The sequence below is a fragment of the Bombus fervidus genome, chromosome 3 (assembly GCF_041682495.2).
Source record: "Bombus fervidus isolate BK054 chromosome 3, iyBomFerv1, whole genome shotgun sequence".
In the NCBI taxonomy this organism is placed as follows: Eukaryota; Metazoa; Arthropoda; class Insecta; order Hymenoptera; family Apidae; genus Bombus; species Bombus fervidus.
This window is the reverse complement of record NC_091519.1, coordinates 8091061-8115209: the sequence shown is the minus strand read 5'-3', so window position 1 is coordinate 8115209 and position 24149 is coordinate 8091061. Positions and strand designations below refer to the sequence as shown.

The window sequence follows — 24149 nt, the reverse complement described above, 5'->3', positions numbered from 1 at the left end:
AGGGGGCTCGGAGAAAGAAAAAGAAGAAGCCGTTCTTCACCAGGCCTCTGCTCTCTCGAGGTCGCACGTACGTCCGTATAATACTCGTAATACGTGTAATACGGATAATACCTGTAATACCTGTGTAATGCATTACACACCAGCGTAGACCGGCTTCCAACAGCCGTCAACCGGTCGCCACCTCCTCGTCCTTGCCGTTCCGCGACTTTCCTCTCGAAGTCACGACAGCTGCGCGCTAGCGCCGATTAGGCTGTTTCATTCGACCAAACGTTCTCTATCTAGCTTCCCTCGCGTTCTGCGCCGATGCACGAGCTGACTTAGGTCCATCCCTGAATCAACGGCCGGGGTCATTTGTCAACTGTACGATATCCTTGCTGTGTGACGGGCGTACGACTATGCAAAATTTGAAGACGAGAGGAAGAGGGTTCTTGGTTGGTTCTTCGTTAGTCGAGAAACTTGCATGTGCTAAGTATGCCAATGACGACCAACAAGATCGACCATGAACATTTAGAGTCTATATGGGATACACCACGATAGAGAAACTATGTTTCGAAGAGGTCAGGATCTAGAATTCGCGAGTTACAACGGTATATACGTCGAGAAAGCTCCTCTCGATCCTGTTGAAAGAACAGGCGGAGCCGAGCTGATACAACGCTTGTGTGCGCCGTTCGTGGATGTATCTCGAGCTCGTTGGATTCGGAGTCACTGAACGAATCGAAGGCTACTCCTGCCTCCGGCGGCAGCTGGCCAGACTCGCCTGGCTTCCGAGTTGTCGAATTATCGTTCGAGTACGAGACGAATTTGTTAGTTCGAATATTTTGCTATTCTTAGTCCTATGTTATGAAAATTTATTCGATCCTGCGGATGTCTGTATAAATCAAATAGACTCTACTCTCTTGTAGAGCCCGTAATCAGTTTCTCTGAACAAAAATGTGCTTTGTAACTGGAATCTTCTTTCCATTTGACAAGTTGAATGTTTTATTACAATTTAGTAAAGTCATGCCATAATTGGTATCTACATCCTTCGTAATACATAAACAAACTTACTTCATCAATGTTCTCTTATACCAAGATAAGAATCCTACGCGATGAAATCAAGATCAGGATCAAGAAACCACTTTAAAACGCATAGACAGCAGCATCCTCATTTTCTCTCGTTCGCACATCGCACCTGCCGCGTGTGATAACAATATTATAACATCATTATTACGGCACAGGCAAGTGGCAGCCTACGCTTATCCTAAACCAGTCCTATCGGCGTGGATCGCTCGAAGAAAAAGAGGATGGAGAAAATAGGAAGGAAGGGAAAAGCCACGAGGATTCCTGCTGGTTCCACCACTTGTTCGTCAAAGGCAGCACACGGCGAGCTATTTTCAGCGTTTCGCGACCCCGCTTCTTTCTTTTTCTTTTTTTTTTTTTTTTTCCACCTCGCGGCATATTTCTTTGGTAGCAGCGCAGAAACAGCACCGAGAAGAAGACCGTAGAAGCCAGAAACGGCCGCGGCAACAGCAACACCACCAGCAACAGGAAAGCGACGCTGGTGTGGAACCGATGTACGCGGTGCATCTCACCAACGAGGAGAGGAGACGGAGCGAAGTTGCTGTTCAGGTTTTGCTGCAGGGGATCGTTAAGATAATCGCTGCTATCCTCATCCTAACTTAGCCTTAGCCGATGTATCTTCGACTCCGCCCCGCTCCAACCCCCTTCGAATCCCTCCCTTTTCCCTAGTAACCACCCTCGCAAGATTCTCTCCTTCTTACTCTAAGATTCTTAATATCATACGACTCTCTTTTTCTTAACGTTTTCTTTGTCGTTCTTCGTCCCTCCTTCTCTGGTTTCTCGATGTCGTTACGCGGTCGTGGACGTAAAGAGGATTGGAATACTAATTGCGGAGTGTAGGAAGGTCAGAATAGGATCGAGCGACGTGATATTCCATTGTGTACATACTTTCGCTGGCTAAGTATTTTGATTTGGTTGCTAATTTTTGTAAAGAAAAAATGAATATTTGTGTGGTAGTATAATCGAAGATTATAATATTATGTCTTTCGTATTTTGTAGACCAAAAGCTACGAAATAATTGTAATTCCCGTTCAGAAGAGATTAGAAATTGAGCAAGGTCCAACGATAATAATAAAGTACGCTGATTTTACATCCAGTCTTGATTGATCTAATGTTAATGCTGTTTTTAAAAAATCAAATGTTATATTGTGAAATGTATATATATGTATGTATGTATACAGGTGTTTCAAATAAAGTGGTATAAAAATTACTACCGACGTATGTGACTATCTCACCAAACGACGTTTTGATTCAAACAAATAACTAACTACTTTAACATTTTATTTTCGGCGAGTTTGTGCGTATATACGTATTAGGTACTAAAGTCGTAAATGGAAGTGGCGAAATTGAAAAAGTACGTGTCATTTAAGCGACGAGATAAGCGTAAAACGAACGAATAATAAGAAAGATATATCTTCGTCCCTCTAATATAGCCGCTTGATTGCGATATAAGAGTCGTACAGTAATTTATATTTCATATTGCCTCTCCTGATTTGTGCCACAGAAGAAAATGAGAGAAAGATTTCACAGTGACAACGCTGAATATTTCCTATGAGAAGAATACATATTTATATACATATCTTCATTCACTTCTTTCTTTGCTGCTCAGATAAAGATAAACATATTGCACATACTATTTGAAAAATTGAAAAAAGGTGATGAAAAACAACTACTCTTAAATTAATCACCGCATCTCATGAAATTCCTTTTTATCTCTTCTTCCATTCTTACTCAAGCCTTGATTAATTATTTCAACGATTCCTCTGACATTTCGGTAATTTCTTCATTGTCTATTTGAATCAATTTTATGTCCATATCAAGAAGAAAGATATTACGAGACACCGGCTGTTCATCCAAATTCATATTTTTATAAATAAAGTTAAAGAAATGGAACCTAATTACATAAAAAAATTCTTTTCATCCTTCCACTATTACAACAAGTACTCTACTTTGAATATTTTGTATATTTTTCCGTATTATACGTGTACTTTTTACAATAGAATAAACATGATAGACCAGATTAAATAAATTAATTAATTAAAAAGACATCCATAATTTATATATCGTATTATCAGATGAATCATCGAATTCATTCGCCCGTACCAGATCAAATCTCAACCGTGTTCCAAAAGATCAAAAGATCGTCTTCTCCTTCGCTTTATCTTTCTAGTATCTGTGTACTTTCTTTACGTGACACAAGAAACCCCATGGGCGCGCGATGAAAGCTGGCGAAAAGAGAAGAAAAAGGAAAACGAACGATGCACCAACGTTAACCGAAAGAACAATTATATGGCTGCCGTCAAGAGGATAAGAAGAGACAGACCTTGGGCTCTTTGCGAGATAATCATAACGTTACACGATCCGCGCCATAATGTCGTATAATGTCTATGGCACGACGTGCATTGCACGAACGCGACAGGCCATTTACGTGGTTACATCTAAAACTGGGACCAGAGAGAAACATCCCTCTTTCCCTTCCATTCTATCTTTTCTTCCATCCTTTTTTTTTCCGCTTTTGTATTCGCTCCTTTTTTCTTTATCCCCTCGCTAATCTTCTTTTTCTTTTTTACAGTGGTCGTCAGCCGATACGAAATTGGAGCGACCTCAACTGGCGAGCGCGTAATTGCCTGTCGCGGAAAAGGATGCTTTGACGTGATGCGAAAAGGGGGCCATCGTCGAGAGGAAACGAAAGAAAAAGGAGCCATCTTGCCGTCAGGATATGGCCAGAGACCTGTCATTTGCGCTGAACTCGTCACCGTCATTTCGTAATTACATTCGAGCTACGAACCTTCATATAGAAAAGCGACCGCGGAGAAAAGAGATCAGCGAGGATTACTTCCAGGTGGATTTTGTACGGTCTCATCCTTGCTCGATTCTCGCTCTGAATTAACACGGGATTAGTCGTGGAACATTAGATTTGATATCTATGTGGCGCGTATATAGAATTTTTCAAATTTTGCAAATTATTGATCTTTTACAGAATATTATATTTGAATTTGATCGTGTGTTTGGATTTACATAATTCTTTCGTTTTAAACTTTGCAATTAAGGTCCTTCGCTTTATTTATTTTTATATAGCTATAGTGCTTGAAACAATTAGAGAATCCTTTCCCATGTCAGTTCTTTTTGAATGACAAAAAAATTAAATCAATGTTAAAAGAAGAGATCTTTAATGTTTTAAGAAATATTTAGCATACATTTAAAACTAGACATTTTCCACAATTTTTTTTTTTTTTTTTTTTTTTTTAGACATGTTACGAGTTTTATTAAGAAAAAAAGAAACACGATTAAAATGATCCAAAGGACGACAGGATTGCAGGAGTATTCAGAAAATTTATGAAGATATCTGCAGTCTAGCCATTAATATTTATAGTGACAATTAATTCTTGTCGTCGTAGTATTCGAAATAAATAAATTCAATTTGTGGAAATCAATTGGTAAAATAAAATTTTTCCCGCAAAAAGGTAGGATACTGCATTGTTTAGTTTCTTGAAATCGAAATCAACATGCTGACATAAGTCCTTAAAATATTCTTTTATATTCTAATCTAACCTTGATAATGTCAGAGTAGACGTTAGCCACGACTTCATAACAGGTTTCCCCTTATACTATTTCGGGGAAGGTAATAAAGTAGAATGAAAAATGCGATTTTACTCGATTATTTCTTATAATCAACGAATATAAATAGCTGAGTCTCAATCAAGAAGATAAATTTTGCAATGTTTAAGCAGGTAGATATAAGGGAAGTCGTGCAACAAAAGCAACTGAAATCAACTTGCTTCCTACATCATTAAGACTGGTTATTTGGAACATACGTTGACGCGTTAATAGCTTGATAATCACCATACAATATAGTATCATGGACATTCACTATCGTGTGCTTTTAATAGTTTATCAGTTAAATGATATTTGATTTATTATAATTTAGTTATTAATTCAGTAAGAAGCAACAAGTAATATAATAATATACTAAAGTTACGTAAAGTTGCCTTTATTATGTATACATTACTGGAAAACACACTGTTTGCATATTGCTCGTTAAAGTATAAAGTAAAAGATCTATTAGAATAATAGATACTTTACAAAAACCCATTATATGAATCAGAAACGCAAAAGGAGTTTCCACGATTTAAAAAAGGATTTGGCATATTTAGTTCCTTCGAGCTTTATAAAATCATGATGTTCAGATTGGACAGAAAATAATGACAAAAAAGAAAAATGTTAAAAAGTTAAAAAAATTCGCTAATGTAAAGTAACCGAAACAAAATTATAAATGAAACATTCTGCCTTAATGGGTTAATCTGCGTAAATAAAAAAAAAAAATAATATATAAGCGAATAATTCAGCATGATTTCACACATGAAATTAAAAAATTCTGATTCTTTTGTCGGTAAAAATCACGACTTCGATTTGTCAAAGGACGCCAGGTAAGATTTTTAATGGTTCCATAAATTATCGCTGCACCCGACCCTACAACCCTATCGTAGGATACGAGAGGCGTCCACGACCGGTATCAAAACCGGCTCGAGTTTGGGATAAAATTAGAAATCAAGCAGAGTCAATGTCGAGGACGACTAGTTAAATAAATTTTTGCACATCTTTCCTCCTCTTATTCCGATAAGACGTCGATTATTATTCGAAATTTAATTATTTCTACGCGAAGCTATTTACGTGATTTTAATTTATTGCAATTTCTCTTTTCACTAACTTTTTATTTCTATTAAATTCCCACGATTGACAGCAATCTTCTATGTTTTCATAACTCTCCTATTCTCTTACGATTATTATCTTACTGATGATCCTATTTAGAAATCATGTGCTTTACAAACAAGGCATAATGTAATCGAGATAATTAACTGTGTAAAATAATAAAAAATCATCGTTGAGATTTTTTCAAGTTTTTAGAGTTAATTAAACCTACATACCAGTTTTGTTCAATACAATCTACGCAAAAGAAGCAAGGGTAACCGCTTTCTTGCATCGCCGAAGAAAGGAACAGCGATTTCTGATGGTACGAGCGTAAATCACGCATTAATCAACTGAGATTACGTTGTAGCGTGCGTGAAGGACGTTCGAGATCAATGATATTGCTGTTAATGAGCGTCAGTGCAACTATGCAGCAGATTATATTACTATTATAACGAGCCGTGTTGTGAGATCGGACGAGAATCAAAATTGACGTGTATATTGTGTCATGTGTAATCTACCTTGTTTAACAAACATACGGTTTTCTTTCTAAGTGAAAGAAGAACCTTTCTTTCGTTTCTATTTTCGATCAAAGAGACGATAAAAATTACAAATTTCATATGTACCAAGTATTCTATGAATCTATAATCCAAAGTGCAATTATAAAAGAAGTTGATAATAACGTAAATTCAGAATCTCCCTAATTGAATGGTCCATGGTGACTTTTCAATTCAACTATAAAGTTGAAAGGCACGCGATAACTTAATGAACACATGCTACTCGATATCGCGATTGACAAAGCCAATTGTAGGATGACGAAAGCATTCGTCCTTCCAGCTGAATCCCCTGTCAACGAAATCGGAATGGGGAACATAATGAACCACTCGTCAATCGTGAAACCCAAGCGAGCAGGAGTTCTATTTTATTCGCTACTCTGTCGTCGAGTAACATCTTCGCGACCAACTAGCGCCAACAAACTTCTCGTTCCCCCGCCACGTTTTTCCCCCGTCGATGTATTAAAAAGTATACCTTTCGCGGATCGTTTAACATCTCGTGAAATATGCAAGCAGAAAGCGATAAATGTAAACTTTGATAACTGTTTCAATGATTTACAAGCGGACCAATATGATTGATTTTGGTACAAGTCGCGAGAATTAATCTGTTTAGCGATGAGGCAGTGCTGAGGTTGAGATGATACGCCACTTTTTTAATTATCGTACAAAACATGGTTTCCTGCACTTTTTTCTTGCGACCGCGTAATATGTCATTGAGGTATTGAATTGTAAAGGACGGTACTTTAATTTGGCAATGAGCCATTGTGTTAAGAAGCTTCGTGCTTTGTATTTCATTCTTCTTATTGTTAGTTCCTATATTACGAAAACATAATAATTGTGCTGATGAGATTTATAGTTTGCATTTAATTTTCATTTATTTTTATCTCTTAAAGAATGCAAGAATCCACTTGCTTCTAATATAGTAACTGAAGCGACGTAACTCTGTTTTAACTCCAAAAAAGACAAACGTCAGTTCTCCATGTAAATCTAAAATAAAAACTTGTAGATCGTAAATCAGATCGTAGATCGTGATCTAACGAACCAGCAATTTCCTGGGAATTTGCGAATAACAGCAAATAACTCTTCGAGTCTATTTTTTTGCATTCTGCCTAATGATATTTCTGCTTTTAAGTGCGCCTCCGCGGCGTCCTTGGTGCATGTACTCGACTGTGACAAATCACGACCATGATCGTATCGCGATCGACATCGAATGCAATATTCATTTTCGATAAAATCGACGAATCTCGAAAATTCCTAAGTTTGAATATTCATCGACGATAATCCCGTAAGAATTTATTTTTAACTGTGTAACACTGCTATTTTTCTCTACTATTTAATTTAAGGGATCTGGTCAACATAGCTTCCGAACGACTCAAATGTTCTAAAAAATCTGTTCCAAGAAGTATGTACTTTTAAAGTTACGTCACTTCAGTAAACGCCAGAAGACAAAAAAGTACTAACTAATCGCAGTATAGATCACGAAAAGGTGAGAAGGACCAGATATAAATTACTCTCTGTCTTCTAAGCGAGTAAGATGAATCATCCATGTTTCTAGATTTCTTTTAATCCAGCAATCAGTTTCAAAAAACGAAATAACTGGGTACCTGTAAATTGTAGGATATTCCAGCTGGAGGAATTCGGAAATTTACGATTCCAAGATCCATTAGAGCATAAAAATTTGATTCTGTACAATAGCTGGTTTCGTTATTACGTAACATTAAAAGAAGAACTGATGAATATATTTTTTAGATACCTTAGGTCGTGACTCACGTTTTGTATTATCACCAGGAAACCATGAGCACGAATGGCCAAGCAAAGGTCGCGTTCCTTCAAATACGATAATTTATAATTTCGACGTACGAGCGGAGAATCTTGAATTTCGGACGCGATCGGAATTTCTCGAGGCACCATCGAATCATTTGGCATGCGCAAAACTCGTCGGAATATGAAGTACATGTTTAGTGTACTATAAATGACTTTAAGGACACCTAAACCTATTAAAACACTACTCGATAGAAAAATGATATTACCGTATTTCACAGTGTCTAAAACAGACTAAAAACGAGAACAAATTTCAGACATTCACGAAATTCGTCTACTCCACTTCATTCGTGTTCCTATACTCGAAAATTTAGTACACGTACTATAAAGATATAGTTTAAACGTCAGTTTTTGATTTAAATGGTTTACGTTATATGTATGCTGGATACATTGATTCTAAGCTAACAAGAAAATTAGCAGATTTCGCAATTTGGTCGATAACGTAACAAAATGACAGGATGATGTGATGAAACTCGAATGAATATTCGAACAGTTTCCAGTGTTTAGAATACTTAGTGGATCGTTTCATGTATAAATAAGAATGTAAGTTTTAACACGTAAAGATAAGAATTATTCTTGCTTTTTGTTGATTCACTAGTAACAATGGTAGTTGACATGCAGACCGTGTACATGGAATTCTTTAATTTTATTACGATTCTAAGTGATATTTCTCCGTGGGAGTATCCTTCGTTCAGAGGTAACGAAGGACGACAGCTAGTTTCTTCACGAGGTTACGAGTATTCTGTTTCTATCGAGAACTTGAAACGACGATATTTACTTTATTGTTTATTATAATTACATAAGACCCTACAAAATCATTTACAAGAATATCTTTCCCCTTTTATTTTATGTACGTGATCGATTATCGAAAGGTCAATTAACGGGAAATTTGGAGATGATCTCTTGTAGGAACGACTAGAAACCAAGACCAGAGACTGTAAGAAATGATTACATTTCTATTGAAACATTTTTATTTCCATCAATCTTTAATCGGTTCTTTCATCAGAATAAAGAGTTTTAAATAATTCGAATTTTGCTTTAAATGATTATAGAGATCACGCTCAATATCCACATCTATATAAATACATTATATTTCGAAGAGCTATAAAACACAAATATCGTCTTCTAACCTTAATAAATTCGTCCCTGAAGAGATTAAGCTAATCTAAAATTCTAAATCTTTTCCTCGTGAATTCTTCCGCTTCGTCGACCTTACTTTTACGTCGATTCTCAACTTTTAGCCATCGTTCCATAAACATCTGGCCTTAAATAAAATACATAAGGTTAAAACCAGCAAACCATAGACTTAAAGTACCTGTTAACAGAGAAATTGTCGAGGGTGTGGAAAAAACGGGAAAAATCTACGGTTTGCACTGACACGCGAGAATCGTGTGTCTATTTTAAGCCGTAGATCTTGCAAAATTACCGGACCGTTTCAGGTGGCTCTCGATGCACACGCAAAAAGCTTATTTTTCGCCAGCAGCGACATAGACGATCGCGCTTCTAACGGTACGTAACGGTTGGGAATCGCCGGTTGTAAGGTGCTCGTTTCCTCGGCAACTGCCACGAGGATCCAGGAAGAAACGCGGATTCACCGCGATACCGGCAAGAACACCGCGTTTATAATGCCGAACGTCATTACGTGCTTTCCTGAGGGCTTCTATTCCTGGCTGAAACGACAGTCCCGCTTCTGAGTGCACGATTTTTCGTTCTCATCGCAGAATAACACGGGTGCAGATATTTTCAACGTCGTCCATCTCAGAATACGCGTTTATCTAATATTGTACTAAGTTTACCTATTAACCTTGCTTGATATTCGAGCAATTGCTTCTCAGCTGATTACTGTAATTTGTCTTCAGGATGAATTATTGAAGCAGTGGGTTTTTCTCGATGCTGATTATGACTGTTCTGTAGCGTTCAATCGCTTCACGATTATGATTATTGTAATATACGTAGAATCGATGTGGTTGTTTATTGACTTTAAATTGGTAGAATATAATTTTTATATAACGTATAATATATATATATATTCATATAATGAAAATTTTATAAATAGAATTTTTATCTTGTTAATTGTTGTTTCAATTTCCTACGAAAAAAATTTGAAAAAGAAAGGAATTAAAAACTAAGGAAGAGGGAAGAAGGCGAAGAGAGAAAAAAAGAAGAAAGAAACGAGCAAAGGATAAAGAATAAAGGGAGAAGAAAAAAAAGAATTAATAGAAAAGAAAAGAACTCTCAAGGCTATAAACATATAGGGAATCTCAAGCGTCAAATATAGTATCCAGATAATTGTATAAAGCAAAAAAGAAAAAGATCTGTACGTTTTATAAAGCGAAAGGAAGAAAAACGAATTGATAATATTCTTAGAAAACGAATACTTTTGTAGAAAACAAGTTGAGAACATCTCCTAACACTTTTTACAAGCGAACAACTATCGTGACGCCGTTGGCTAAAGGCGCCGGATGAATAATCGAGATTCTGGCTCCCGTTGCGAGCAAGTGTTACTAATAACACGTTCATTCTCGCATTTTTCTCCCTCTATCGAGGTACAAGTTCCATGGAATGACCGAAGCTTGTGCCGATCAGGAAATATTTATGGCGATTCGCATTTAACTCCAAAAGAGCTCTCGAGCTGATCGCATACGATCTTAATCGGTAGTCACCGCAAGAAAATCTGTTAATCTGTTAACACGGGCATGTAACGCTTGTTTATAACGTTTTTCGAATAATAATGATCTCGAGTCAGTTTTCCTGACCCTTTATTTGCGCTAAACTCTGCTACCTTCTTTCAATCACTTTTTATGGTATTTTTGATCATTAAAAAATGCCTTAAGTTTGAAGGAAAATGTGTAAGAATTATGATTTATATACGAAATCTCTTGCTACAATTTTATGGTAACGAGCTTCTTAATTCCGTCAAGATAACAAAATTTATTTCTGTTAAAATGAGAAGAAGATTGTTAACATTTTGAACTCCTATGTCGAATCTACGTCGAAGTTAATTCTCTTCACGGACACTCTTATGTCGAACATGATTCGACACTTTTTAGAGCAGTGTCCTCTAAAAACTTCTAATTCAAGATGGACATAAAGTATAGATAAATTTTGCAAGCTACACGTTATTCACCGATTCGAACCATTAACCAACCATACAACAATAAAAGTATCTGAAAGAGGAAAGAACGTCTGTAAAACATAATAAACCCCATTACCCTATCGAAAACCAATCACTCTCCGATCGTACCAAAGCTAAAGAACTAAATATGAGAAAGAAACTAAAAAAAAAGAGACCAGAAAAAAACGAAGCTAAACATAAATTTGCATAGCGCACATCATTCAGCGACCCGCTTCCCAAAATCGCTGTCCTGGTTATCCATCAGGCGTGCCACGCGCAACGTTCGATGCAAAAATCCGGCGAGCACCAAGCGTTCGGTATCGACGACCTCACATCAGCCGACGACCTTCGCCCTGAAGAGAACCGGTCCGAGAGCGTCGAGATGCGTCGCGTCGGACTCCGTCGGCCCGTTTGGCAACATTGTCCGCTCGGCCCCGCGAATCCAATCGTTTCGCGATGGAAAATCGCGAGGTTCGTCGCGGCACGGCGCCGCGGCCTCGTCCGTCTTTTGCACGCATCTCACACGTATCCCGCGACGTTTACATAATGCGGTGGCCACGCACGCGTGTCTACATGCGAGGCAAACAGAGAAAGAGAAGAAAGACAGGAGAGGAGGAAACAGGCTCGATGAATCACGGCCGGATCGAACGTTACGAAAAACGATTTACGTTGACGTTAATCCGATGTCGATTAGCACCGATCGACATAGTTAGGATAAATATTCTATGGGTGGGACAAGTAGTCTAATGGAAGTTGCTGTAAGAGATGATTTGTAGGACTGATACACAGATCGAAGGTTTGAAGGCTGTTTGATTAATGATTGATTTGATCTATTGATATATTGACATATTGGAACTTTTCGTTTAGCCATTGAGTTAACCATGTTACGGTTTTTGAACTGTTATGTCTCGAACTCAATTTCGTCTTAACAAATAGGAAGTTTTGAATGTTTAGAAAGTAGTTTGGTATAAAATTGAATCAAGAAATTAGAATATTAATAAGGATTTTTTTTTTGTATTTGTCTGAATGTTAAGAAATATTTTGATGGTAAACATAACAGAATTGAGATAAAAATTATTCGGAAAAGAAATAGGAATAAATAGTTTAGTAATACATAGTAAAGAGTAAACAGATAGTAAAGAAACGCGATTCTTATTGATAAGAAAATATACTGTTGGGTTATTCGAAGAACAGAACGTGTAGACGGTAAGTATTTAAATAACGAAGGTTCTACTGTATTTAATTACAACGAGTTTCATATGAGTCGCTGTAATGATTAGAACAGAAGATTTCTGTCGTTGGGACAAGTGTTCATCGTGAAAGAATTAGACTGTAAGAAAATCCTTCCTATAAATTTGAGGAAATATACAAATTCATGACTTAATCGTCGTTTATTCCATTCAAAAATATACTTCAAAATTCATGTTGCTCATAATCGTGATAAGAGAAACTATTTTTCGTGTGCAATCAGTTGCCAACTTGTGCAACAACAAACTTTTTAACGAATGGACGATGCAAAAATACCAGACAAATTATTGCAAGGAACGACACAATGGGTATTCTAATAAAAATGTTTGTAACATTTCACGAATTCCCACACTGATACATCTCTGTAATGACTCATTAGATAGTATCACAGAAAATCTTTTATATATATATATCTCGAAGCTATCTTAAATTCTAAACACTTCTGCTTAATCTTACCTATTGATCCCAACAATACTAAAATTACGAAACGGTTTTAGAATTGCGAAAATGAACAGCACGATCAGTTGAAAATAAAACTACCAAGCAAACATCATATTCGTCACATTTATTCACACAATTTCACTTTGATATTCTGATACATAGCTGATGTAAAGTTTAATGCTTGATCTTACCAAACTCGATGTAAAATTTTGCAAACTTATCACAGTTCGTTGCAGTTGTCCACTAAAAACAGGTTTCTAGAAACATCTGCTTTTAACACAATTTATAATAATTTCTCTCGAAATGGAAGCACGATTATACCAAAATTAATCAGGTCTCCTTATAAAATCTGTAAAACATACGATTCTTTACGAATTCAAAGTTCAAGGACATCGTAATTCACCGTTGTTGAGCGGCTGTACAATAAAAATAAATAGTAAAAAAGATAACCAATGGATTCTTTTTTTTCTTTTAGTGCAACGTGAAAATTCAATTGTCATAAAGTCATACAATAATGATTGCGATATAAAAATCGTGCTTTTAGGACCGTTCATAAACTTGACGCCAGTCTGACCAAATTAGAATTAGTTAAGGTCTGTTACAAATTCTGTGCGTACTTCCGTTCTGCGAACAAGCTCCACGAAAGGCGCGTCTTTCGAGTAATTGAATATGTTGGACACGTGCGAGACGATTCGTTTGCACTCATTGAGAGATGAGCATCCTCGTTGGTGAACGAGAGAAAAATATGTTGAACTCGTTTCGTCGAAATTTCGTGGATTTAAGCAACGAAGTGTGCCCTTAGGTGTTAAAACGTTGAGTCAACGATAATTCTTCTTCTAAAGATAATAAGTACAATAAGAAAGAGGCACTTTATGTAACGAACAGAATAATCCTGAAAGGCTCGTAAGCATGACAAGTAGTACAAAAGATCTTATTTTTGCCATGTCCGAAAAGCGAAACATTACTCATTTTGACACACACTGACGTTCTTTGCTGCTCTTTACCGTTTTTACGATTTGTAACGTCGATGAAAGATTGCACGTCTCCGACTTTCTATCGGGAATCGAAACCTCGTTGATTAATTAAATTTACATGTAGATTCAAAAGCCACCAGCTCAAAAATTTAAAATTCAAAAATTCTTAGCGAAAGAAATTCGGAATCTTAATTGAGCGCTGCGTTTCACTTTAAAAAAAATATCGTGTTATTGATAGACACCTGCGGTTGGTAGATAATTAATTAAGAAAAAGGAGAAACATTACGTTATCCTGAGTTGTGGTTACAAAAATTTATTCCAAAAACATATTAATGAAACATATTAATCATAATTTATGTACATCTGATCCTGGTGCAACCATTAGTTTATATAATATGAATTTCGTATTAGCAATTAATTCGAAAAAAAATGTTCATCAGGAGATTCTCTTGCACAATCGAATCAATGTTATTAATGAAATTATACAAGTCGCAAGTTTCGAGTTACCGATACTGAATTTTCTTGCATAATAACGTCAGGTTTGATAACAAAACGGAGTTCTGCGGGCAAGCTTATGCTCATTGCCAGGTTCTACAAAATTATTTAAAAAGCAAATTGCTTTCATTTGCATGAAATATGGTGGAACACGAACGATCAGGGAGGCCAAAAAGATCGTCGTTCTACGAGCTAATCAACGTGTCCTAATATTTCTATCGCCTCATTCATCGCGGTCAAACATCAAGGTCCTTTTCACGTTTATCAACAGCTCGCACCGCGCTACCGCTGCACTTCCGCTCGATACTGAATCATGCTGAACGGACTGCTTTTAAAACATCGTCCTGCTTGCACAATGGAAAAAATGAACCGTGCTAAACGCGCAGGTGTGTCATGAAACACTGGGTCGAATGTCAACGAGAGATCAACGAGACTCGATATTTTGCATAGACGCGTCGATAAAGATTGATCACTTTTATAATGGAAGAAGAAGAAGAAGAGAGAAGATTAATCGTAAGAAAATTCGAGGATAATAATTTACGTTCGGTTCTAAGCATATAATTGAGGAAAACTGAAAAATGTAATAATGACGTTAGGAATAATAGATTATTTTAAAGTCTAAAATTTTGATATGGTACTTTGACGTAAAAGTGCAGGAAATACACAGATATTCCTTCTTGATGTCGATGAATATCGATCAATAAAAATAGAGCCAAAAAATGTTCATATTTTTTTATACAATAACTATAAAGAATGTAGGAAAAGTGAATTAACTTGGAGAAAATGATGAAACAAAGTAAACAATTGTTTTCTCAAAAACAGCGATGGTCTTTAAATGACTCTTGTCTCCAAACTGACTAATATTTAAGGAAACTCTCGGCATGAAACAAACTCTCGAAGAATAAACCAATATACTCGAACGAAACCCATCGAACATCAACGACCTCGCGACGAAACGACGCGGTGTGATCCGACAAAGGTACAACGAACGTTCACTCCGCGAACGTATCTCACAAAAGACGAGTTAACACGTTTCGCCCACTCGCCGACTCCGAGCAACAGCACACGTATATACAGCCTTGTCTGGATGTTCCTCGAACCTTCTTTTCCGATTAACCGATCACCGTCCAAACCAACCAATCGAACCTTCTTCAGCGACGAACTTCTATCCACTGCCTCGACCCTAAACAAGATATCCCACCAAAAATCCTTCAACATCATCGTTCCATTCTCCAAGTTTATCTGTATTATCGTCCATCGATGATCTCGAAATCAACATCAAAGTTTCATCAATCCAAAGCAAAAGGCTGTCCAAGATGAATGAAACGTCGAATATCCAAAAGTCTGTCGTTGACAAGATGTACCCTAGAGCCAAGACCAATTCCAAGAAGAAGAAGAAGAAGAACGGGTGCACAGGTTGAATATCTCGGTACGTGTCATCCGCGGGTCGAAGAGTCATCGCATCGCGAACCACCTAACCGATTCGATACTTGAAAATCTCTCGCGAGAATCGCAGCCCCCGGTTCGTTTTGCTCCTGCTCGTAGACGGCGTGGGTCGTTGTAGAGAGGAATCGGCGCAGCACACACGTCCCGTGGTGATCGTGGCCCAGGGTATGGAAGAAGGAAAACACGATCGGTGGGAATCACGGCTGAATGGTGCGAAGAAAGATAGCTGTTAACGATAGATGGCGGGAGGGTAGGGAAAGGGTGAAGGGGAAGGTGTACAGAGGTGGAGAAAAGAAGAACGACGGAAGAAGGAAGAGAAGAGAAGAGTAAAGGAGGGGCCCCTGGTACGATGCCGGGTGAAGAGGGTCGGGCCCCCCTATACGATCCTGGCTGTGGTGCCGCTGGTGGGTAAATGGGTATATAAGCGGGGCCCCGACGATTCCATCTCGACACACGACCCAACCTTCATCCCGATATCACCAAACGGTTTCCTCGAGCGAACGAGCGTAATCGCACGCGCGCGAAAAAAAAAGAGAGAGAAGAGGGTAACTTACTTCTCGGGCATCTCTTCCGACTCTCTTTTGTCTTTTGCTCTTGTTCAGCACGGAGTTTTCACTGCTCCGCGCAACAACCAACGTGCAACACATATAACATCGGCGAGAGTTTTACTTCTTGAACCGGTCTCTTCCCGAGCGACAGTTTAATCGGTGAGAGTAATTCCCCCGCGATTGAAGCGGAGAAGAAGCATCTAGGAAGAGTCTACCGGACACAAGTCGACGACCAGCCACCGCTGTGACCAGTTTTACGGAGGAGAGAAAAAGACGTGAGTAGAACATATCATTTTATCGAATCCACGGTTGTTCCTATCTCTATCGTTGACAGCCTGCCGTGATTTTTCTATTCTGCTCCGCTCCTTTCTTCGAATTTTATAAAATTAGATAATTAAAATTCCGTTTTTCGGGGTTAGCCAGATGTCATCGCGCGTGCGTTCTTCTTTTTTTTCATCTACGAATAAACAAAAATTTTAAACTCTCGATAGAAATTTCGTTGCGACGAGAAACGAAGAATTGTAAGATTTTTCGTGATATTTAGACGTCTCTAGAAGAATCAGAATATCAGCGACCACGGTACACAGGTAGAGCTCCATCGCGTCTCGCGAAATGGCTGTCTTCGAACCCAATGATTAAAGCGAGGGAAACGCTAAATGGAATAATCGTCGGAACATACAATTTGCGTATATTTCGCAACGTATGACCGCGCGTTTGCGTAATTTTTGTCCTCCTCTCGCAACCGTACCCTTTTTCCATCCTCTCTGCTCCATAGACCCGCGAAGATTTCCCCGCGGCTAATTAACCCGTCGCTAATCTACTTAATCTGCACGTCAGCAAGGCTGCGACACACAAGGCGCGAACAAGCCAACCGAGGATCCTCTAATTTGCCAGGAATCTTCTCTCAGAACAGTCTATCGCTCATATTTTTTACGATCTATTCCCTGTATTTCCACTTTTAACTCTCGTTCGTAATTGAACGAATTTATGCGTGCATAAATTCGACGATTAAATGCATGGAAATATTCGAAAATTATACGTATATATAGTAGATTTTGTTTTTACAAATGTTAAAAAGTAGAAAGCGTCGAGTTTCTGGTACCGTGGTAACGTTTATGTAATTTATTTGGCAATTTTCTTTCAAACGGGTTATACAAAAATTACTATTTTATCTCATGGATGCTCGTAGTTTCGTGATTTTTATTCAAAATATCGTAGTTTCGTGTCTTTACTTAGAGAATCATAGTTTCGTGCTTTTTATTTGAAAAATCTAGAAGTTGAAAAACGTTCTTCATCTTGTGCTGCTAGAAATTCAGAGAAACTCTGATATCGTTGACACTCTTCAAAATTGTGAATATTTCCGATGCTATCGATTGGAAGAATTATTACATCACTTAAATTCACGAAACGTAAAAATAACATTCCATACTTTGAATCTAGAAGATTTAAAATAATATAAACATCCATACTTGGTCTTTTCGCTAATTTCAAACAAATTAATAGTATTTTTCCTTGAAACAGCGTTCAATTTAAACATTTTCTTAGTATCCGATACTTTAAAAAAAAAGTCTCCGGTATTCCCCTTCGAAACAGCATAATTTTCCTACCGTGCTTTTCATACGAATAAAATTAGAACGAAAGAGTGTTTAAAATGGTAATTGAAACAACGTCGAGAAATGGCAGCGGAACCCCTCTTTCAGAGCCGATTAGAGGCAACAACCGGCATTCCTGCGCGATCGCGTTAACTGCGAGTACTGCGACGCATTCTCCGTCCAGTTGAGATTCAATGTGCGCAGATTAGATCGACAATCGCGAAAAGGATAGAGCCGATATAATAAATGCCGTGTTGCGCAGAATAGAGTCGAGCTCAGAGAAAGAGAGAGAAGGAGCAGAAAGCATTGAAGCGGTGAACCACTTCAATGGACCCCGTCTTCTTTGTAAGCGTCGTACCATTATTACATCTCTGATGATCTTGATAAGGTAATGGGTGTCCATCATCTTTCACAGGCATTTCCTCTCTGTCGACCTATCCCTCCGTCGTGTTTGCATCCCTCGCGAGATCGTGACTTTAATTTTCTTGCGGCACTTCAGATCCTCCCCTTCCTATCTTCCACTTCTTCTTCATCTTCCTCTCTCCTGTACTATCCTATCAAATGATAATCTGACCGAATTGCAATTAGCCAAAATGCCGAGCGCGTACGTTCAAAATATATATACATATATATATATATATATGTATGTGTATACACCTATATACGCGTACAAACGTTACCTCCACGTCCGTGACTCGCAAAGTAATTTGCAATTAACTTTATTGCGGCCCATTACGTCCGCTTGCAACATGATCAGGCCTGGACGATTGTTATTAATGTCGATTATGCGACTCGCTAATGTATAGTTGCCCCTTAATTTCGCTTCTCGTCTTCAACGAGCCGCCTCTGAACGTTCACCTCTTTCCTATATGGAGAATATTCCATCTTTGTTCGTTCTATGAAACCTACATGTGCCTATACGAACGATTTTTCAAATTGAATTATACGACGAAAATTCTAGAAAGAAGAAAGAACGTAAAATTGAAATTTATCGGGAACGAAGTTCTCGGTTGATAGCAATCGCTTGTACCAAAATTAAAGTCGAGCACGAGCGTAATAACAGAACGGAATGGTTCACCTCCTGCGCGTTGACCAATTGGCGAACGCCAAGAGCGAAGTGGCGCGCTAGTATCGTAAAAACTGGACCGTTCAGCCGCCTCTTTCCTCGCTCAGGTCGCGGCTGTCGCCCAGTTTTTCCCCCTTTATCCTCCCGTTTTCCCTCTCTGACTTTTGCGTTCACCTTCTCAGCGCGCATTCCACGTTGGTTGCGTTCTCCAGAAGGCGTGTCTGTGTTTCAGATAACGCGGCAACCGCTTTTTCTCTTCGTGAACGAACAGTTTCTCGTCTCTTCTTAAAAGCGGTCCTCGAGCATCGTCGTTTTACAAATATGGACATAGAACCGTTCCCTTGGGCTTGTTCGCTGCCATTGTTGCAGCAGTTTCGATTTTTACGATGGAACGTTCGCGAACGAGCATTTCTGACTGTACATGCAACGGGAACAGCTTCCTCTCTGTATAAATTACCCGCTTGATTGGACGCAAGCTCGAGCCTCCTGAACGGAAGGTCGCTCTACGCTGGCATGGAATCGAAAGAATGCCATCATGCTTGATTTTTCCTTCTTTTTTTTTCTTTTTTATTCCGTTACATAGCTCGCGGACCAGTTTAACGCTTGTGTATGCGCGTGTTTAGTTTCCCTAACGTTTTGCGTTTAGTTTCGTCAGCGTTTTGCGTTTCGCTTGATCGCCAACTGCACTCGCGAAGCAAATCGTGTCCACGCGACACCGCGACGATTGTCTCTGGTTTCGCGTCTGCCCACTCTACCGTATCTACTTATATACCTCGATGCTCGTCAAAGCTTCGTAACGACCATACGATACCGATGTGCGCAGCGGAATCGATTTACACGACGATGAGCTTCCTGATAGCGGTCGATGTTTTATAATTAGACTTAAGCGGGTTCGATTATGCGCATATAGGTTTATATAGGCACACTGCTGGTCATAAGCTCGTATAATAACAACGCGTACATACAGATACAGCTTCTAAATGACAGATTTATAATAAAATAGTTAAAACTCACGATTGATAATGTATATACATACTTTTAGTACTTTCATGGTTCGCGATACGACAGATGAACAATGTTCTGCTTTTTTTTTTTGAGGCATATCTTGATCGTTGCAACGACTCGATTTCCATCCAACCAAACAATGTCCTCTCTCGCCTTCCGTTTCCACCTATTGCGGAAGTTACACCCATGTTTCACTTTCCGTTCGCGATGCACGCAACAACGTTCATTCTCTTTCGTTCTCCTTTTATTTATCTATTTATCCACCTCGAAGTCAATTCCCATATTGAAGATCTTCGAATATTCAACTCAAAGCTTCTATTATTAAAAATCTTCAAATAATTACGTCGAAACCTTCTCATTGAAAATCTTCAAGTAACCAAAACAATCAAAGTTCCTCTATTGGAAATCTTCAAAATACTCTGACAATCCAATATAATCTCCTCTGGTACAACCTATGAAAAAATAATTGTCCAATGAAATCTCAGATACTCTCAGCACCCTTCCAGCTATTCCTAACATCCGTTGAAGAACACGCGAATACGACACGCGTTCATTCGTGAAGAAACGAGAAGAACAATGCGTAGAACGAAGAAGAAGACGCGATCATGCGGAGAAATCGCGCGAATGTGCGCGCGTAACGAACGCGAGGGACACGCATCCTGTCATTAGTTCCATAACGCTCGTCTTGTTCAATGCATTCGGTTCAATGTCACCTACGTCCCTCTCCCTCCTGCCGATTCCTCTAGCAGCCCCTTGTCCATCTTTCAATTTTCATTCTTCCCTTCTCTCTCTCTGTCTGTCTCTCTCTCTCTCTCTCTCTCTCTCTCTCTCTGTATGTCACATTCTGACGCGCAGCCTGCTTTTCGTCTCGCGCGTCTATCGGCGGTCCATTCATGCGGCCGCGTTCTCCATTCATGCCAAGTACGAAAGAGGAGCTCGTGTACTCACGTCCGCTCTCCTAACTGGAAGATTGCGAGAAACGTCCCTCGTTTCCTCTCTCTACGCTCCATACATGCTAGAACCTTTCTGTCCGACATGACATTATTTCTAAATCTTTACGGTGTTTCCGATCCGTGATAACTTTAGTTCAGGTTCTACATCCGGTTGGTCGAGATTAAATGATCGTTTACGATGAGATTTATGCATTAAGGTACAATGTTATCTTTGATTTTCTTTCATATACGTTAGTATCTGATAGTCGTGACTTTCTGTCCCTTCGAATTAATAGGATGATTATTAAGCTTGATATTTGTAATTCATTATAAAAATAGAACTAAAGCTCTGCTTTCGTCGAATGTTCATTAAATTTATCAACGTTAAATATAATTTTAAAATATAAGTATAAAATGCAGTTTGTACCAAAAAAGATCAAAATAGAAGATATATGAAAGCATTATATCGAAATATATAATTATATGGACGAAGTTTGTACCAAAGAAATTGACCCCCAAATAATTGAAAACCTAGAAAACCTAGTGCAAAGAAAAAATTGTTCAAATTCTTTAAAAAATTATATGCAAAATTCTAAATCGGATATTTCCATCTGATAGTTCTAATATTAATATAGAAATCGAAAAAGAACGAATTACCAAAAGCTCCGTTTTCATTTACAGATATCAAAATGACGAAGTTACTCGTAATAACGATACTGTGCCTGCTCGGCCAGAAAACGGTGCTCTCGATGCCCGTAGCTGAGAATCAGGAACCTCTTCAAGTAGTTCCTCTGGAAAAATCGGCGAACCCAAGCAACTCAGGGATTCCAGTAGCTCCTGAAGCCGTTGCAGCACCAAACGTGGAGGCCGCTGAACCGGCGCCTGCCGAAGCGAAACCTGCCGAAGCTGAGAAGCCAAGCGTGAGGAGCGAACCCGCGGGTGAAAACGCTCAATTGTCTGAAAAGGCTGAGGAGAAGAAAGAGGAAGCTCAGCAAGCGAAACCCGAGGAGAAAAAGGAGGAAGCTGGCCAGGATAAGAAGCCTGAGCAACTGCAGCCGCAACAACAACCACAGGAGGCTCAACAACCTGAGCCAGAACAAAAGCCTGAACAGGCTCAAGAAGTCAAGAAGGAGGAAGAAGGTCTGAAGCAGGCGGCTTCCGAATCTCACGAAACTGTAGTGCAAGTTGTTCCGCAAGAAAAGAAACAGGCTGATGCTGATATTCTAGTAGAGCAACCCGTTGTTGTAAGTTTGAATTTTACTATGATATACATTACGATATTTGAATTTCTTTGCTGTTGTAGACGATAGAATTTGATTTTTTTAACTGGATCGTGTTTATATTACAGAAGGCTATAGTCCCAGAGGGCAAAAGCTCCGAGCAAGTAGATTCAGCAGAGAAAAGTGGAGAAGCTCCTAAAGAAGAAGCAAAGGAAGAAAAGAAAGCTGAGGAAGCGAAACCAAGCGTGAGAAAAGACGATGAGGCTAGCTCAGCAGCTTCCGAATCGGAAGAAAAGGCTCAGCCAGCTGCGGAGGAAAAGAAGCTCGAGAAGCCACAAGAGGAACAGGAAAAGAAGGCTGAGGACAAACCCGACCGTGTGACCCGCGACGCCGAAGTAGCTGCTCCGGAAGAGAAGAAAATAGAACAGCCAGCTGTTGAAGCTGAAAAGAGCCAACAAGATCAGGCTAAATCCCCAGAAGAGAACAAACCAGCTGCCAAGAACGAGAAGATTCAGCTTCCTCTCGAACAACCAGCGATCGAACAACCTGCAATCAGCCCCGAGGATTCGGCTAAGACCGAGGAGAAGCCTGCTGAAGCCACTGCTCAACCCGAAAAGGAAGCAAAGAGCGCCGAAGTATCTGCTGCAGCCTCTGCTTCCAGTAACGTTCAAGAATCTGTAGAACAATCGGCGGCCAAATCAGCCGAATCTAGCCAGGCTAAACGCGAAACCGCGGAAGCTCAGCCTCAAGCAAAGTCTGAACAAGCCGAGGAAAAGAAGGAAGAACCACAGAAACAGCAGGAAGCCGCGAAAGAAGCGAAAGAAGCGAAATCAGACGAATCTTCTGAAGAAAAATCGGCTGAGAAGAAGGAAAGCAAGGGCAGCGAGGAAGAGAAATCCTCCGAGGAGTCCTCCTCCAAACAGGAGTCCAAACCAGCTGAAGAGTCCAAGCCCGAATTGCTGCCTAAACCGCAAGAACTGACAGTATAAGTGAATAATTGAAATAGCGGTCGCAGCGAGAGGCGGGAAGACGAAGAATAACAGCCCCGAAAAAATCAAATAACATCGAACGAAGCGCGGATACTAGCTCGCCACTCGTCCAGACCATTTTGCGTTCATCACCATCGACCACATAAAAATGGGATTAAACATTTTGAAAAAGAAGAAACAAGGAAAAAACACACAAAAAAAAAAATGATGAATAAGAAGATGAAGAAGGATGCGCGAGTTGTTCGGCCCAGATAAAGCAAAACGAGCGGGAAAGAGCGTGTACGTCAGAGGAAGTATGAACGGGAACGGGAGAGAGAGAACGAGACGGAGTGAGAGTGTATATCGGTGTGAATGGGAGAGAGAGATTGCGCGATCAATTCTGTGGCAGGGACCAAAACTTCCCCCGGCGCGCTACGATTCCGAGAGAAAAAATTCATCGACTCGGGGCAGGATGATCACGTGGCGGCCTGGCTGTGAAGGATTTTTAACTTAGGACACATCGGAATAACATTCATGAGAACAACGATGATGAAGACGACGACGATGATGGAGATAACGAAGACTCGATCGAGTGTTCAAAGAAGAAATAGACACAAGAAAAATCACCTATCAGGAACACGTGGTCACCCTTAAGGATCTGACTTGGCACACGCCAGGAATCATCCTTTTCTTCGTCCCGGCGGACACCGCGATCTGTCCGCGGGGACGAAACCGGCCCCTAATATTTTAGTATCCTCATCCCAAATCCCCCAACCCCAAGACTCCTCTTTATTTTTTTCCTCTCAAAAAACCACACACGAACCACAACCACAACCTCATCCCAATAAAACTAGTATGTAGCTCGACTCTGTCTTCTTTTTTTTTTAGAGATACGTGTCATTATTATTATTAATATTATTATTATTATTACGATTTAGTACCAGTATCGCTATTATTAATATTATTATTTGTATTATTG

The 24149-nt window shown here is 39.2% G+C and overlaps 2 protein-coding genes across 7 annotated transcripts in view; one reads left to right on the top strand and one right to left on the bottom strand.

Annotated features, from left to right (window-relative positions):
• Positions 1-24149, bottom strand: part of S6kl (ribosomal protein S6 kinase like) — a 67716-nt gene that overhangs the window by 38052 nt on the left and 5515 nt on the right. The gene's annotated exons all lie outside the window — the stretch shown is intronic.
• Positions 16274-24036, top strand: Bnb (bangles and beads). Its single transcript, XM_071999579.1, has 3 exons — positions 16274-16662; positions 21664-22226; positions 22331-24036. Exons 2-3 carry the CDS (start codon positions 21672-21674, stop codon positions 23189-23191), a joined length of 1416 nt encoding a protein of 471 aa, XP_071855680.1. The 5' UTR covers positions 16274-16662; positions 21664-21671; the 3' UTR covers positions 23192-24036.

What these genes read in the sequence shown, in the direction of transcription:
- Bnb (XM_071999579.1), top strand. Translation starts at nt 21,672, where the DNA reads ATGACGAAGTTACTCGTAATAACGATACTGTGCCTGCTCGGCCAGAAA. An exon ending in TAGTAGAGCAACCCGTTGTT is followed by an intron (nt 22,227 to 22,330) that starts GTAAGTTTGAAT and finishes TTTATATTACAG; the next exon opens with AAGGCTATAGTCCCAGAGGG.